Raw genomic sequence first — 15524 nt, forward strand, 5'->3', positions numbered from 1 at the left:
AAAGAGCCACCTTTAAAAAGTTGTCTTGCCTGAGGCTGGTGATTGACAAAGCCTTAGGGTTGCCAACTCCAGGTTAGGAAATTCCTGAAGATTTGAGGATGGCACTTGCACAAGGTGGAATTTGGGATATAATGCCACGGAGTTCACCCTTCAAAGAAGCTATTTTCTCCAGGTGAACTGATCTCTGTCATATGGAGACAACTTGTAATTACAGGAGATCTCCAGTGCTAGATTTGGTTGGCTCAGGAAATGGACCCTCATGCACAACGCCTGAGGTGAACCCAAACCAGTACAGGCACAGGCCCCTAACCAACACTCAATGCAAGCCTGATATGCATTAACACCCCCCCCCCCCAAAAAAAACCTCCAAAGCCCTATCCAGTCTGATTATGGTAATACTAATACTGAGTAATACTGCCACTGTACTCCGAATTGGTCAGACCTCACTTGGAATACTGTGTTCAGTTTTGGGCTCCACAATTTAAGAAGGATGTTGACAAGTTGGAGCATGTCCAGAGGAGGGTGACCAGAATGGCCAAAGGTCTGGAATCCATGCCCTATGAGGAGAGAGTTAAGCAGCTGGGTTTGTTTAGTCTGGAGAAGAGAAGGTTGAGGAGTGACATGATAGCCATGTTTAAATATTTGAAGGGATGCCATGTTAATGAGGGAACAAGCTTGTTCTCTGTTGCTTCAGAGACTAGGACATGGAGTAATGGATTTAAACTAAGAGAAAAGCGATTCCACCTAAACATTAGGAAGAACTTTCTGATGGTGAGGGCTGTTCGATGGTGGAATGCACTGCCTCGGAGGGTGGTAGAGTCCCCATCTTTGGAGGTCTTTAAGCAGAGGTTGGATGGCCATCTGTCGGGAGTGCTTTGATTGTGGGATCCTGCATTGCAGGGGGTTGGACTCGATGGCCCCTGTGGTCTCTTCCAACCTTGTGTGATTTTGTGATTTGTGATTTTGTGGTATTTAAAGGACCACCTGCCCCCATATTGTCCTGCCTGCACACTGTTCTTCATCTCAGGCGTTCTCAAAGGATGGGACATGCCCATGCATGTGTGAATCAGCCCTAAATGAATGATGGCAATTGTATTCCATTATGGTGATGATGGTTGCAATCCCAATAAGCCTCACTGAATGAAAGGGGGCTTACTTCTCTGTAGACCTGTTTAGGATTGTGTCCTATGAAGCTTAGGATGCTCTGGTACTTATTCAGAATTAATTAACTAGTGATAGGAGTACAATTCTGTAGTCGTTGCCTTGATGTACCGAAATCTTTCAACTTCACAGGCATGTTTATATGATCTCAGAATAACAATATCTGAGCTCTGTGCAACCTCTAATTTGTTTATATGCTTAAGGGATAAATCAGAGGTAGAAATCTGAAAGCATCAGCAAACCCAGGCAGATCAAGGACTCTTGATGTAGCTATCTCGTTTTTTTTAATCCTGCCATCGTACCAAAAAGAGAAAAACTACTGTATCTGGTACATAAGATGCACAATTCCATAGACTCAAGTATGAGAAACGATGTTGCTGAATGCCCCCAAACCTCCTTGATTGTATACATGGAAGCTACCATTTCCGAATTATAGCCCTGGGTGAAGAGTCTCACTCTCTGTGGATGAGATGTGGGATTGCAGAACTGGTGCTCTATAGGGACTGTCTCTCTGGTTTGCATTCCCATGGGCAGAAGGGGAACCATTTTAAACAATTCCCCCTGCTGCAGACTCCTCCCCAGATATTCCAGTGGGGGGTATCTCCTGTTCCCCAGGAGCAGCATTTGGGAGGCATTTTGGATTGCAGCAGGATGGGGGAGATGAAGAAGTCACACTCCATGGATGGAAATTGTTTCTGTCTGTGGAACTTGTGGGTGGGATCTAAGCCTTTGTCTCCACCTCTATTTGTAAATAAACTAAATATAAATAAACTAAATATTACCAAATTGTCATAAATCACCCATGGTCACTAATCCAAAGGAAACCAAATCCAGTAGGGGACACTGCCCCTGGATCTTCTTAGCACTCAATACATCAAACCCCCAATAGAGATAAAAGCATACATTTTCATAGAAATTAATATTCAGAATTCAGTTTGCAAATCTAAGGTAGTATTTCATGGACAACATGTACTAATAAAACATGCAATAACTGCAAATGTTTCTCACTGTTGAGGTTGAAGAGATCATCATGAACGCCGCTGAAAATGCAAACAATCAGAAACCTTCTCTCTGCTCTGTTGAGTGACAGCTACTGTGCGTTCCCCCTTATTTATTTATTCAGGCCTTCATTTCCCCCTATCGCATCCTCTTGTTCAGCAATGAGACTTTCTCACGCCTCAGAGTAAGCGACATGTAACAAATCCACCTGATGATGGAGAAGAAGCTTAACTCGACAGCAACAATCTGCAAGTTCTGGGAGGAGGTCTATGTGGGGCAAGTTGCCTACAGCTGAAACAATAAGTCTTCTTACCCAGAGCTGGTGAGATTAGACAACAGAGGAGAAAACAGCCCCCTTCGTCATTAAAAACACATCCACAAATTGAGTGAAACAAACTATTTTATTTCTGATATTTCACTAGATCCTTTTGGGAAGGAGCTCAGTTCAGAAAGCAGAAGGTTAGTAAGCATCACATTATATGGAGTTTAATAAGATTTAAAGGCATGCCGTATGTCTACGCCATGAACACAACCACTTTTTGGATGGGTAGACTCAGACCTTGGATGGGTAGGTCTGTGAATTTAAGGTAATGAAAAGGAAATGTTACTTTAGATTTTTGGTTTTAATTGTATGGTTTTATTGTGATTTTATTGTTGTTACCTGCCCTGAGCCCAGCTTCAGCTGGGGTGGGTGGGATAGAAATTTGAAGCATAATTAAATAAATAAATAACCCTTTAGAATGAATTAAATTACATTAATTTATGGGTTCTAGGAGTTTTTATTTTGTGCTGCAGTTCATCTAGTGTCCCCATATTCTTTTCATAGTTGATGTCAATATGATGGCAATTAATTTCTACTGATTTATCTTATAATACTCTGTGAGCCATCCTGAATGCGTTTTTGAGCAGAAAGATGGCACAAATAATATAACAAATAAATAATGCAAACTGGAATGCACATTTCTTCCATAAGCATGGATTAAACTTAAAAAAAAAGAAAAACCACCTTTAATACCCTTATTTATACACATCGCTACTGAGAAGGCACCTTTATGAATGTTGTTTTTATGATTGTTATTATTTTATCGTACTGTTTTTACCTTGAGAGCCACCTCGAGTAGGTCTCTGGAGAGGCTGCATATATTTTTTCTAAATTAATAAATAAATAAGGCCCTGTCTCATATAACCACCTGCTCAGACAATGGGGGGTGGGGGTGGAGAAACATGGCTCGGGGTTCCTGAGGAAAATCTTTGAAGTATGGATCAGTTCATATTGGAAGAAGGTGACCTTCGATGCATCCTGGGCTGCTTCCCCAACAGGGTAATTTTTCGTGGTAGTCTAGTTGCTGATGAGATTCTGTGTGAAATCACCCTTGCGGACAGAGGTTCCAGACAACTGATTTTCCACCCACCCTGTTTTAATGTGTTTTTTTTAGGAACATGGGTAACACTGCTTAGAAATAATTCAAAAACATTTTAAAAAAACCCTCCCCATATTTACAAACACCTCTGACGATTCCCTTCCCCCTCCCTAAAAGACAAGCTGAGCTGTGGATGATTCTCTTCAGTTTAAAAAAGAACAACCACAAGCATGAATAATGCTGGATAGAAATAATGCAATATCTTCATATGCGTGTAAAGTGCTGTCAAGTCGCAGCTCACTTATGGTGACCCCGTAGGGTTTTCAAGGCAAGAGACTAACAGAGGTGGTTTGCCATTGCCTTCCTCTGCATAACCTTTACAACCTTTTAAAGAAAAACCTCATCCTCCAACAATCCCCTCCCCTCTATATAAATTTAGATTCTAAAAGGTAGGCAATTCTCTTCTGTTATGTCAATTCTTGCTGGGGGTTGGCTCCTTGCTGTCATCAAGAAATTAATGGAGTAACTGGAGGACTTCAATTACTGTTTCCCCTCCAGGCATAAGAAACTGTTGGTGCTGATAGCATCTTGCTCAGGAAACACTGGTTTTTTTTCCACAGGTTTAAAATGAAGCAGATTTTTGTGTGGAAAGAACGGGCTGTTTGTGCACAAATAGAGGACGATGTCATGTGGAAATATGGGCGGGTGGAAATACCAGTCAGGTGGATGAAATGTGGGAAATCCTTGGTGTGGAAGCAGCCCTCGAATCCTATCATTTACAGCTTTGAACGTCAAAAGACATCTTTCCCAAAATTAACTGAAAGCTAAGTAAGAGGTTTTATCATCCCTTCCTCATTTTCCTCTTATGTAATTAGCAGGTGTGTTTACATTTATTTAGGATACCAAGCCATTTTATTTTAAAGCCATGGATGCACAGTTACTACTGAATTATTACCAGGACACATTTTTCAGTTTTGTGGCCCCCTGACAAGAAACCTTTAGGAGACCAAGCCTCCTTCCCTGAACAAGAGTTCTTGAGTGTTTTCCCAGAAAGAGGCCTCGCCAGTAACAACATTCTGTGATGTACATGTCTCTCAAGTGTTCAGAAAGCAGTGAGATGGTATATTAAGAATCCTACTGGGCTAGCAGCAGTTGAGTGTTCCTTCAAACATCAATTCAAAGTGTTTGTTTTGACTTATAAAGTCTTGAAAGATCTGGGTTCAGGAATGACATTCTCATGTATGAGCCTGTCTGTCAATTAAGATTATCTTCAGAGGCCATTCTCCAGGTCCTACCTTCAGTAGTTAGGTAGGGTGCTACATGGGAAAGTGTCTTTCCTTTGGTGATTTCTATTCTTTGGAAAACCCACCCCAGAGAGCTGCGCCTGGCACCATCATAACTATCTTTAGGTTCCACACCAAGTCCATACTTTTTAACCAGATCTTTTCAACAGGAGCTGTTTTAATGCCTTGTATTACTGTTTTTATTGGTATTTACTAATTCCTAGTTTTTCTGCTTACAGGATTTTTATTTTTTGTCACATGTTATTTTGGGGGGTTTGGTAATTAATATCACGAACATATTGACTGTGGCATATAAAAAGATCTAAAGACTTTTATGGTGCAAAGGAAGGATTAGAAAGATATAAAATAAATCACTATTTGCAAATAAACTCATTGTAGTTCCTTATACTTTCTGGCTGTAGGAAAAATGCCAATGATAAAACTCCTTCCTAGAATAAAATTGTAATTGAACACCCACATTACAAAACATATATTCCAAATATATTATTTTCTTTACTTAATCATAGTATAAAATCGGAAGTATGGGAAAGCTATGATTTAAAACACGTCTTAATACTTACTTTTGTCCATGCTGTGGTTTCTAAACCAGCTTTCAAACAGACTGTTACCACAACATACTGCCAAAAAAGAAAAATGCAGGAAAATAATTTAATCCCAGCATTTATTTCCCCCTCACAGCTCTTTGACTCATCCAAAAGCAAACAATGCTTAAATTAACACATTCTCACAAAAACTACTTTGCCCAGCAACACATTTTACTTTTCACATGACCAACACGCTTCAGGAGTACAGGAGTCAGAGAGAGATCTGAAAATATCATTTTTCCCCATACAGCCAAAGGTGATGCCCTGATGGCATCTCCTAGAGCTCCTGCTTGGATAGGTGATATAGTAAAATCCTAGGAATATGTGAAATGTTAAAGGCAGGTATCCCTTCTGACAGAACACTTCCATACTCATCCCACCCATACAGACTAGGTGACCCAATGCTGCACTATTAGCTATAATTATGGAGTATGGGAACAGCGTATCCTGAAGCACTGTGGTCCTCTGGCTGCACACATGGTGTACAAAAGGCTTCCCCTGGTTATTGTGGTGGTTTATGGACTCATCATATTTGAATTCTTCTGATCATTACAACAGTGCACCAGTTTACCTACCGGTAAACTAGAATCATCTTGGTATGACCATATTCTCACCTTAAATTCTAGCCAATGCATGCATTGTTCTATTCACACAAAATTGCAGTTATGTGTTTCAAGAGAACCATGGGTAGCACGCTCTCCTTTTATGACAGAGTTGAATGCCAACTAGGATTGCAGCTGAAGGCTGGCAACCAGCGGGAGTTGTAGGGGGTTGGGGACATACAAAAAAATGTTGTGACAATACTGCATCATCACTTCTGGCATGAACCCAGAAATTACATCATCACATTAGTGTGTCACTCTAGGATTCTAACAAAACTCTCTGGTAAAACCATACAGCATAGTGCTGACATCCCTTCCAGGTTCATGCTGGAAGAGGTGTTGCAGTGATGCCTATCCTCTCCCGCACTTTCCCTCCACTGCTCTACTGAGTGGCAGTAGACAACTGGGCAGGAAATCTCCCACCTGGCCACCCTAATGCCAACAACATAATGACTGAAAAAGCGTTTGACTGGTCCCTAATTTATAGGAAATCAGAACAAAAGCTTCCTAGAGTTGTCACCTGTTTGTATTGACAGAAGCTTTCTATCTTTTAATGCGTGACTTGTGGAAATTCAGCAGGTGTAGCCTTCCACAGCATGGTAGCAAGCTCAAGACCACCATGCACCAAGGGAGAAATAAAGATTCATGTTACATGTATAACTAAAATAATTAAGATTTAAGAACAGGTAACTGTGTCCAATGTTACAAGGTTCTGATAGCTTACCGTATAAACAATGTTCCCCACAAACAGATAATCGACACTCTGGCCATTTGTAAACACTGCATCTGAAAAAGATAGACAAAAATTAAATACCACATGCATTCCAAAAGATTTTCTTTTTTAAACTCTTTATTTTGAGATTTTTCAAGCATTATAAACAATTAAGTTAAATACAAATGGAAACAACTTAAACACCTCTCAGCAAAATATCTTAAGATAAACATGAGGTCACGTTTAAAAAGAGTTAAGAAATGGGTTAAAGAAAAGGCTAATGGAAGAATGGTAAATTAACAAAAATACAATAACACGTTTGAAGTTTCATTCATATATATATATATATATATATATATATATATATATATATATATATATATATATATATATATATATAACAGTTTACATTTAACTGGTTGTAGAGTATGAGCATCGTTTCTGCAAATGTAATGAAAAGCAACTATTTATAAAAGCATTCAGATTGAGCACACTTCAGCTGCCTGATGTGTTTTTGAAACATGTTTCCTGGATTTCTCTTTGTAGAGAGAATGAATTTTTCACACTGGGTTTCTCAAAGCATTTTCAAAAGCAGCCTACTGGAAGCAAATAGTGTGGTGATTGTGTTAGCCAGTGCTGGAATCATAAAATGTTTAAAAAGTACATAATCACACATGCACACACACACACACACACACACACACACACACACAACTTGGCCATTAGGAGTAGTTTGAGTAGAAAGGGGAGTATGTACCAAACACTAATAAGCAAATTATATACAGGAGATGAAAAAATCTAGTTACCACATCATCTGTGGCGTGATACTACATACAGACATTCCTGCTATGTTTTCTTTTATTTGATATTCCCTTGAAATGAAAGGGAGTTTTTTTTTTAATCCAAACAGTTAAAAAGAAGCAAAAATCATACATCTAGCACATATATCTAATATCTTAAAAGCTGTTGGTGGATGTTAATGCACCAAGTGTCTGGTATTTTACCATTTTACCATTCTTTCTCCTCTCCATAAGAATACAGAAGGCTGAATAGTAGCGAAATCCTAAACAGAGGTGGAGCCTTCTAAATCCATTGAAATCAACGGGTTTAGGAAAGCGTAATTCTATTTAAGATTACAGCGCTCATGTTAATATCATATATGAAAGTGTCAGCCTTGGCAGTACTTCAAGTACCCATTTATTCATGCTTTTCTTCTTGTAAGTAAAAGACTAAGGGCTCCTACAAAAAGAACACACAGAATCTGTATGAAACTATAAAATGAATTCTAAAAAGCTGTAACCTAATAGTGTTACACAACCATCACCATTCAAATTTCAGCATTTTCAATATGGTAGCCAAGGCAGAACCTGGAGGCCAGAATCTACAATCCACTTGTTGCCTGAAGGAGTATATTATGCTCTTGTTTTAATGAATTAACTAGTCTTTTCAACACAGTATATAAACCACATGTTAGAAAACCAAGTCGCTGTGTGTGTGTTCAAAATGCTTCAAATACATTATCTAGTTGCAATCCTTACAACAAGCGAAGCCAATATTACTACTACTGTACTGCTAGGGTTGCCAGGTCCCTCTTCGCCACCGGTGGGAGATTTTTGGGGCGGAGCCTAAGGGGGGCGGGGTTTGGGGAGGGGAGGGACTTCAATGCCATAGAGTTCAATGGCCAAAGCGGCCATTTTTCTCCAGGTGATTTGATCTCTATCGGCTGGAGATCAGTTGAATTAGCAGGAGATCTCCTGCTACTACCTGGCAGTTAAGATAAATATGCACAAGTACTAAAATAGTCTAGCTAAGGTAAAGATAGTACAGGCTCTCAAATGATTGCAAAAAACATATATTGACAATTACAAAAGTGAAAGTGCTGTAGTGTGACAACGGAAACCTATCAAGTCTATAACTGGACTCAATACAAAAAAGTAGCTAGGGCTACTTCAGGATCAACAATGATATGTACAAACACGCAAGCCAACTGTAATAAAAATCACCACAGAGCATTGAGCAACCCTTTGGGAGCAAGTAGTGACTAGCTGAGAATGGCTTTCTTTTTCTATATTTAAGGTATTCATTCTGATATTTAAGGAGCCTCGTCTCCTTGTACACGGAGAGCTGAAGAAGCTGCCCCCAGTGGCAGCGAAAACGCAAAGCATCCGGACAGCGTTCCGACCCCGATCTCCCTCTTCTGCCTTCTGTTAAGAAATAAGAGACTTATGTATTGAGTTCTCTGACTTGAATCCAAGGCATATGAATTGATTTTTATTACAGTTGGCTTGCGTGTTTGTACATATCATTGTTGTTCCTGAAGTAGCCCTAGCTACTTTTTTGTATTGAGTCCAGTTATAGACTTGATAAGTTTCCGTTGTCACACTACAGCACTTTCACTTTTGTAATTGTCAATATATGTTTTTTGGAATCATTTGAGAGCCTGTACTATCTTTACCTTAACTACCTGGCAGTTGGCAACCCTATGTACTGCAGAAGGTAGGGTTGCCAGAACCCTCTTTGCCACCAGTGGGAGGTTTTTGGGGCAGAGCCTGAAAAGGGCAGGGTTTAGGGAGGGGAGGGACTTCAATGCCATAGAGTCCAATTGCCAAAGTGGCCATTTTCTCCAGGTGAACTGATCTCTATCGACTGGAGATCAGTTGTAATAGCAGGAGATCTCCAGCTAGTACCTGGAGGTTGGCAACCCTAGCAGAAGGAGGACAGGGGTTGAAAGGGAATGGCATACATAAAACAGCCAAGTGACTTCAGGGGCTTTCTGTCCCCTTGCAATTCAAGCTATCTTAAACTGTTGAAGAAAACACCAGGGTATTGAAGTACCTTAAAGAACCACAGCTTTACTGTAACAGATATCTTTTTGCATTTTTTATTTTTGTTATGCCATTTTAATTGTCAAAACATTGAGGCCATAATTTGCATCCCATTGACTTTACAGCCATTAACTGAGGTCTAGTTCAGCTGTGATGCTGGCAAGGCAAAGCAATTTTACCTGTGTAACTTTGCACACAGTACCCAGCTTGGTGGGGGTAAAGTGTAGATGACTGGGGAAGGCAGTAGCAAACCACCCTGTAAACATAGGGCAAAAACGCATGGTCACTTTAGCCTCCTTTATTCCCTCTTTCAGCCAGGATTTAGCCAGGATCGAACGCACGTTCGGCGAAACGCATGCGATCCCGGCTGAATCCCGGCTGAAACAGGGAATAAATGAGACTAAAACGACCATGCGTTTTCACCCATAGTCTGCCTAGTGAACGTCAGGAGTGACATCACCCCATGGGTCAGTAATGACCTGGTGCTAGCACAGGGGACTACCTTTACCTTTAACTTTGCAGACACACAGCATTCTGTTTCAACTGGGCTGCTACACCATGCAAAACAAAGCCACACAGGTACGTTCTTTTGCCTCACCTGCATCATATTTAAATCAGGCCATACTTGTAAAAGGCAGATACGCTTGAGTCAACGAAGTGTTGGCAGCAGCTTAAAGCAAATTGCAGGGCATTATTTTAAACCATTAGGTGATAAGATAAGCAGCACCACTTCCAGTCATCACTACCAGTAGTTCTTTAATGGTACATTAAACGGGGATCTTTCACACATTAGCGGGCATGCAGAGAGCTCATTTATGTGAACCCAAAATAATGCTATAATTGTTAATGTTTTTACGTAGCCTCATTTATATGGTCACAAACTCTTCACATGCCTCTTATTGATGACTGTTTGCCTCAAGTATAAAACTATTATAAGGAAAGTCAACACACTGCAGAAAGTTCACATGACCAGGCACACGATGTAATCGTGGGCAGCGGTGGTGGAGAGCTGTGTCAATCAATTCTGAAGTTACACATTATAACTTCTGAAGGATGGAAATTGCTGTTTATGGAAGATTGCACGCAAAAAGGAGGATTTTGGAAGTCACCGTTTTTTCAGGCCTGGAAACTGTGGGCTTGTCTCTTGTGATTAATTTCCTAAGAATCTACTGTGACCTAAAAACACACTGAAGCTGAGTTAGAAAGATCTAATGCTGCTGAGCTTACATTTGAAAAAAGGATAAAACATTTACCATGTTCCAGGGCTTTCAGTGGAAGCCAAAAGAGAATGATGGAGTGGATCAAGGCATTGATGCAGTGACCCCAGAACACCTAAGAGAAAACCAAACAAAAAAGTTAGGCCAAACTCTCCCATCACATGATGATTCATTATAAAGCGGTTATCTGTTCCCCAAACACACTTTGTATTTTCAATGGCAAGGTTATTTTGTGGTTTAATACATCAAGAACTAGAATTAAAACACTAAAATAGCCCATCTGAAATGAGGTGCCCTATTACTACATCTATAAAAATATACATACAATAAAAAGAATATTTAAAATCCAATATATGTGCTTAGAGGTGGAGATCCAGAGGTTTGGATGCAGACTACCTTGTTTGGATTCTGGAGGGTATTCCAGGCTGTCATGGAAGGGGGGGGGAATTATGGTCCGAGAGCAGAAGTCCAAGTGCCCACGGAAATGTGACGTCTAGATCCAACCCAAAGACTGCAGTGGGTTGTTCCCACTTTGTTCCCACTTCTGGAACTGAATTTCTATAAGGGGAGGGGGCATCATCTTGGGTAAGTATAACCCCCCTTCCTTGCCTTTGCAGTTTTCCCTGCTCAAATATGGAACAGGTTTTTTGTTCCTGTGGTCCCACGTTTTCAGGTGGCACCTCCAAGGAAATAATAGGTTTAAAAGCTCTTTTTGTTTAGTGATCATGTATCACCCACATTTTATTTGTTATAAAATGTACTGGGACCATTAAGTTATTATCCAGTTCTTAAATGTTCTTAAATGTTTCTAAGACGTTCTGCCTTTATTAGCTGGTGTCTCCTTCTGGTGCCCCTGCAGAAGATAACAGTTTCTTGATTGTACATTCCATCATGTCATCTTCTAAATGATAATGTTGTTAACTCAAATATTCAGCAGAATATGAGGACATAATACACTCCTTTTTCTAATCATCTTGAGGAAAATTAAGACAAGTTGAGAAGGAGAAAGAAAATAATTACCCTCAGTTTGGACTTTGTTTTATAAAATCCTACTTGAAACGGTAACATCTATCTCTTGAAATCTTAGATGACCAAAACTTCAGAGCTTTTCTTTGTATGAAGGGTACGCATTTTTGTTTTAAAAATAAAACTCATAGTTCTGAAGCTTTGTTAGTATGAATAGGTTAATAAAACAAGGGAGTTGAGAGTGAAGGGAATTCTCTAAAATATGAAAAGAAAATACATCAGTGTAATTTTACCTGCATATCTCACCGAAACATCTTTTTAAACCCGCACCCTGACAGGAACAATAAAGTCATCGCAATATTTTCACAAAAATCTCTTGGGGGGTAGTTCAAAAAAGGCCAGCAGGTAGAAGTGTGGGAACATTTCATTATAAAACACACACAAAAAAATCAGTCACGGCCCCTCCAGGGTCTCAGAAAACTCCACACAGGACACACACTGTGATGCTGATAAATTCACATGCAGATTTAGGAAACTAGCTCTCTTAAATATGCATGAGTTGTACAGCCAATATCCTCATCTAGATGTTTATTAAAGACCAATTCAAAAGACCTGTTGAGCTCATGGTCAATGCATTCTTAAATCAACCCATACAAACTTCTGCTCATGCTTTCATGGGACTGAGCCGGTTGGATGCATGTTCCTTTGACACAGTGAAATCCAGAAGTGAACAACTTTGGCACATAATCACAAACAGGTACCATAAGGCTGCTAAAGGCAAAGTGCTGTAGGATCCAGCCATCATAAGCCAACATTCAGGGCTAAAATTAAGGCAGGGTTTACCACGCCTTAGCTGCTGAACTTGTTTTTAATGCTTAGCCTATTCTGGACCAAAAAGGGGAATAGTTTAAGAAGGTTCAGAATATCTTAATTTCTGCATAAGAACAACCAGCCCTTACGTATTTGGAATGAGGACTATAGTCTTCCAGATAGACCTGACCTTCAAAGTTTGCTTGGTCTGGATTCCATATACTTGGAGACTGCCCATCCCTGTACTTGAGGACAACTACCACCCCCTAATCCCCTACAAAGGAACTTCATGGCTTTCCTTGTCAGGCAAACAAGGTTAAGGTAGGGTTAAGTGGATGTCTTCAATTCTGTTCCTTCACTGGCCTTTTATGCAGTGATGTTTTCCCGCGGTCACCCCCGCCGAGTGCTTAAGGGCTTCCTTTTGATTATGCCTGCACTGGCTCATTCCTAAAACACCGGTTTCATATCAGAAACAACAACAGGTAATCTGGCGCTCCAAAGACCTGGGAGAAGCTAGGAGGAGGAGACATTTGGAAACACCAATACACCAACAGTTCTTCCTTCCTTGTTCTCTCTGGCATTAGCTGCTCTCATATGTGACAATAGGGTTGACAGGTCCCTCTTTGCCACCGGTGGGAGATTTTTGGGGTGGAGCCTGAGGAGGGCGGGGTTTGGGGTATATGCCATAGAGTCCAATTGCCAAAGCGGCCATTTTCTCCAGGTGAACTGATCTGTTGAGGTGATTTCCTTGTTTTCTGTGTCATAAAAAAACAAGGTGTTACTGAGGAGAGGAATAAAGGGAGGTGGTGACTTTCTCCTTGTATGAAGATACCTAGCATATGATTAAAAACACAATGTTCCACTGGTGTCAATATTAATTTTTCTTTAGTCGCCTGCACTATCCAATTTTCAGCATCCCATTTTACCAAAGAGATTGCAATGTGGAATTACGCATTAAAAAATAACAATAACAGCACAGAACAATGCTTCCCAGAGCTCACGGGCCTGAACTCAAGATGTCCACTGGAGAAAGACAGTTTGTAGCAGTACTTTAATATTACTGATGCCAAAAACCCAAATCAGTGTTGCTCATTCAAACTTCTGTATTGTGCAGGGTAAAACCTCTACATTAAATATGACTTTTCCCCAGCTTCAGTCAGTCACATTTTCTTTTTACTAATATGCAAAATAAAAACCAGAGTAATGTACAGCTGTACAGCAAGAATACAAGAATTAGTGGAATAATTAATGAATATACATTTAAAACTGCAAAAATAATCAGAAAACGAAGAAAGACAATTGTGAATTTATACTCATGAATATGAAGAACAAACCATGTTTAATGGTACAAAGCTTTACAGGAAACTTGTTTTCTTTCTTCCCCCTAATGTAAACAGCACCTCTTACCCGGCTATTAAACCCATCAGCATTTTGAGTAATTTTGTAGAGCTGAGGAAACATAAGCATGCTGTCTTGAGTGCAGGACCGTTCAAAGATTCCCAAGGTGAAGGGAGGCAATGCTGTGAAAATCTAGAGAAAACAAAATGGTAATTTAAAATATCATATCATTAACTTTTTAAACCTGTTGCTTCCTATCTGGAAGAGAATATTAAAATCAACTCCAGAAGGCCCACAAAATTCAATGGCGCCAAGCTAAATGGATAGTCCAGTGTACGAGAGCATTCACAACGGTGTGCTGTGAATTTAGTAACTTAGTTATTTATAACTCACTTTTTTTGCTAGTAGAGAGCATAAATGGCTTACAACACAGTTCTCCCCTTCACCATTTCATCTTGAACACAACAACCCTGAAATGTAGGCTAGGTTAAGAGAGAATAACTAGCCCAAGGTTACCTTACTAGGGTTGCCATGCAGTGTCTGGCAACGAGCAGGAAAGTTGCGGGGAGATTTTTTAAAAATGCAGCCTTGTATACTTACTAGAAGTTCTTACCAGGAGTGACAAAGGATAGCTCTAGGAATCACCGGAAACTATGGTAAAACCATAGAATTTCTGGTGATTCCTAGAGCAACCCCAGGAGTGATTAAGGGTAGATCTAGGAATCTATAGGAAAACCATTGAGTTTCCAGAGATGCCTACACCTATCCTTTGTCACTTCTGGTAACAACTTCCAGTAAGTACACAAAGAGCGCATTCCTGCCAGCACAGGCCGCGGCGGCAAGCCAGGAGGCATTCTAGCACCCCGGGAGGTGTTCCCAGGGCGTAATGGCGCCCCGGGAGGTGTTCCCAGGGCGTTCTGGCACTGGCCGGGGGGCGGGGCCAACGTTAGTCAGCCTCCCGAGCTGTTTCGGCTTGGGAACGCCCCTTTTTGTTTTTGGCGAGATATGCGAGATATGCCAGCAACCTATGAGGGTTGCACGTTTTTTTTGCGCCGGGCGGAGATTTCGGCGGTGCCGAAACTTTAGGAAGCAACGCTGCTAGTTTGCCTCCTAAGCCCGGCGCAGACATTCCCTTCAGGAATGCGCTGAAAGTGTATTTTTTAAAAATCCCCCACTACTACTATGAGTGGTGGTGGGCAGTATGATCTGGAGGCAGGGGATCCCCGCCCCACCAGGAGCTTGGCAGCCCTATCGCCTACTGACCTTCCATGGCAGAGTAGGATTCAAACCTGGGTCTCCCAGATCCTAGTCTAACACTCTAACCACTATGCAATACTGTATTTCAGTGAAGTAGAAGGCTGCAGCCCAATTACAAAGTTCATGGATAGAAATGAGGCTCCATCATTGCTAGCTAGGGAAGAGACACCTGGACTTACAGAATTACCCATCGGTGGGAGTCCAGACTACATTTGGGCCTTTGGATCATGATCACAAAGAAGACATGTCTGGATCACATATTTTGGAAGAGTGCAAGACAAGTAAATAAGGCAACCAATTTGTGATTGAGGCTTTGAGACTTGGTCATTTATTTCCATTACTTCAATTTAAATAAACAGTGGGCCACATGGGGCCTTAAATAGTTGAC

General features: G+C 40.6%; 1 protein-coding gene across 1 annotated transcript in view; it reads right to left on the reverse strand.

The window, feature by feature from the left end:
• ATP8A2 (ATPase phospholipid transporting 8A2) overlaps nucleotides 1-15524 on the reverse strand; it is a 419645-nt gene that overhangs the window by 104962 nt on the left and 299159 nt on the right. Inside the window, 4 exon segments of the mRNA XM_056858410.1 lie at nucleotides 5386-5442; nucleotides 6736-6797; nucleotides 10802-10880; nucleotides 13949-14071. Coding sequence (XP_056714388.1) covers nucleotides 5386-5442; nucleotides 6736-6797; nucleotides 10802-10880; nucleotides 13949-14071 — 321 coding nt within the window.

This window comes from Euleptes europaea, chromosome 12 (genome assembly GCF_029931775.1).
Source record: "Euleptes europaea isolate rEulEur1 chromosome 12, rEulEur1.hap1, whole genome shotgun sequence".
NCBI lineage: Eukaryota > Metazoa > Chordata > Lepidosauria > Squamata > Sphaerodactylidae > Euleptes > Euleptes europaea.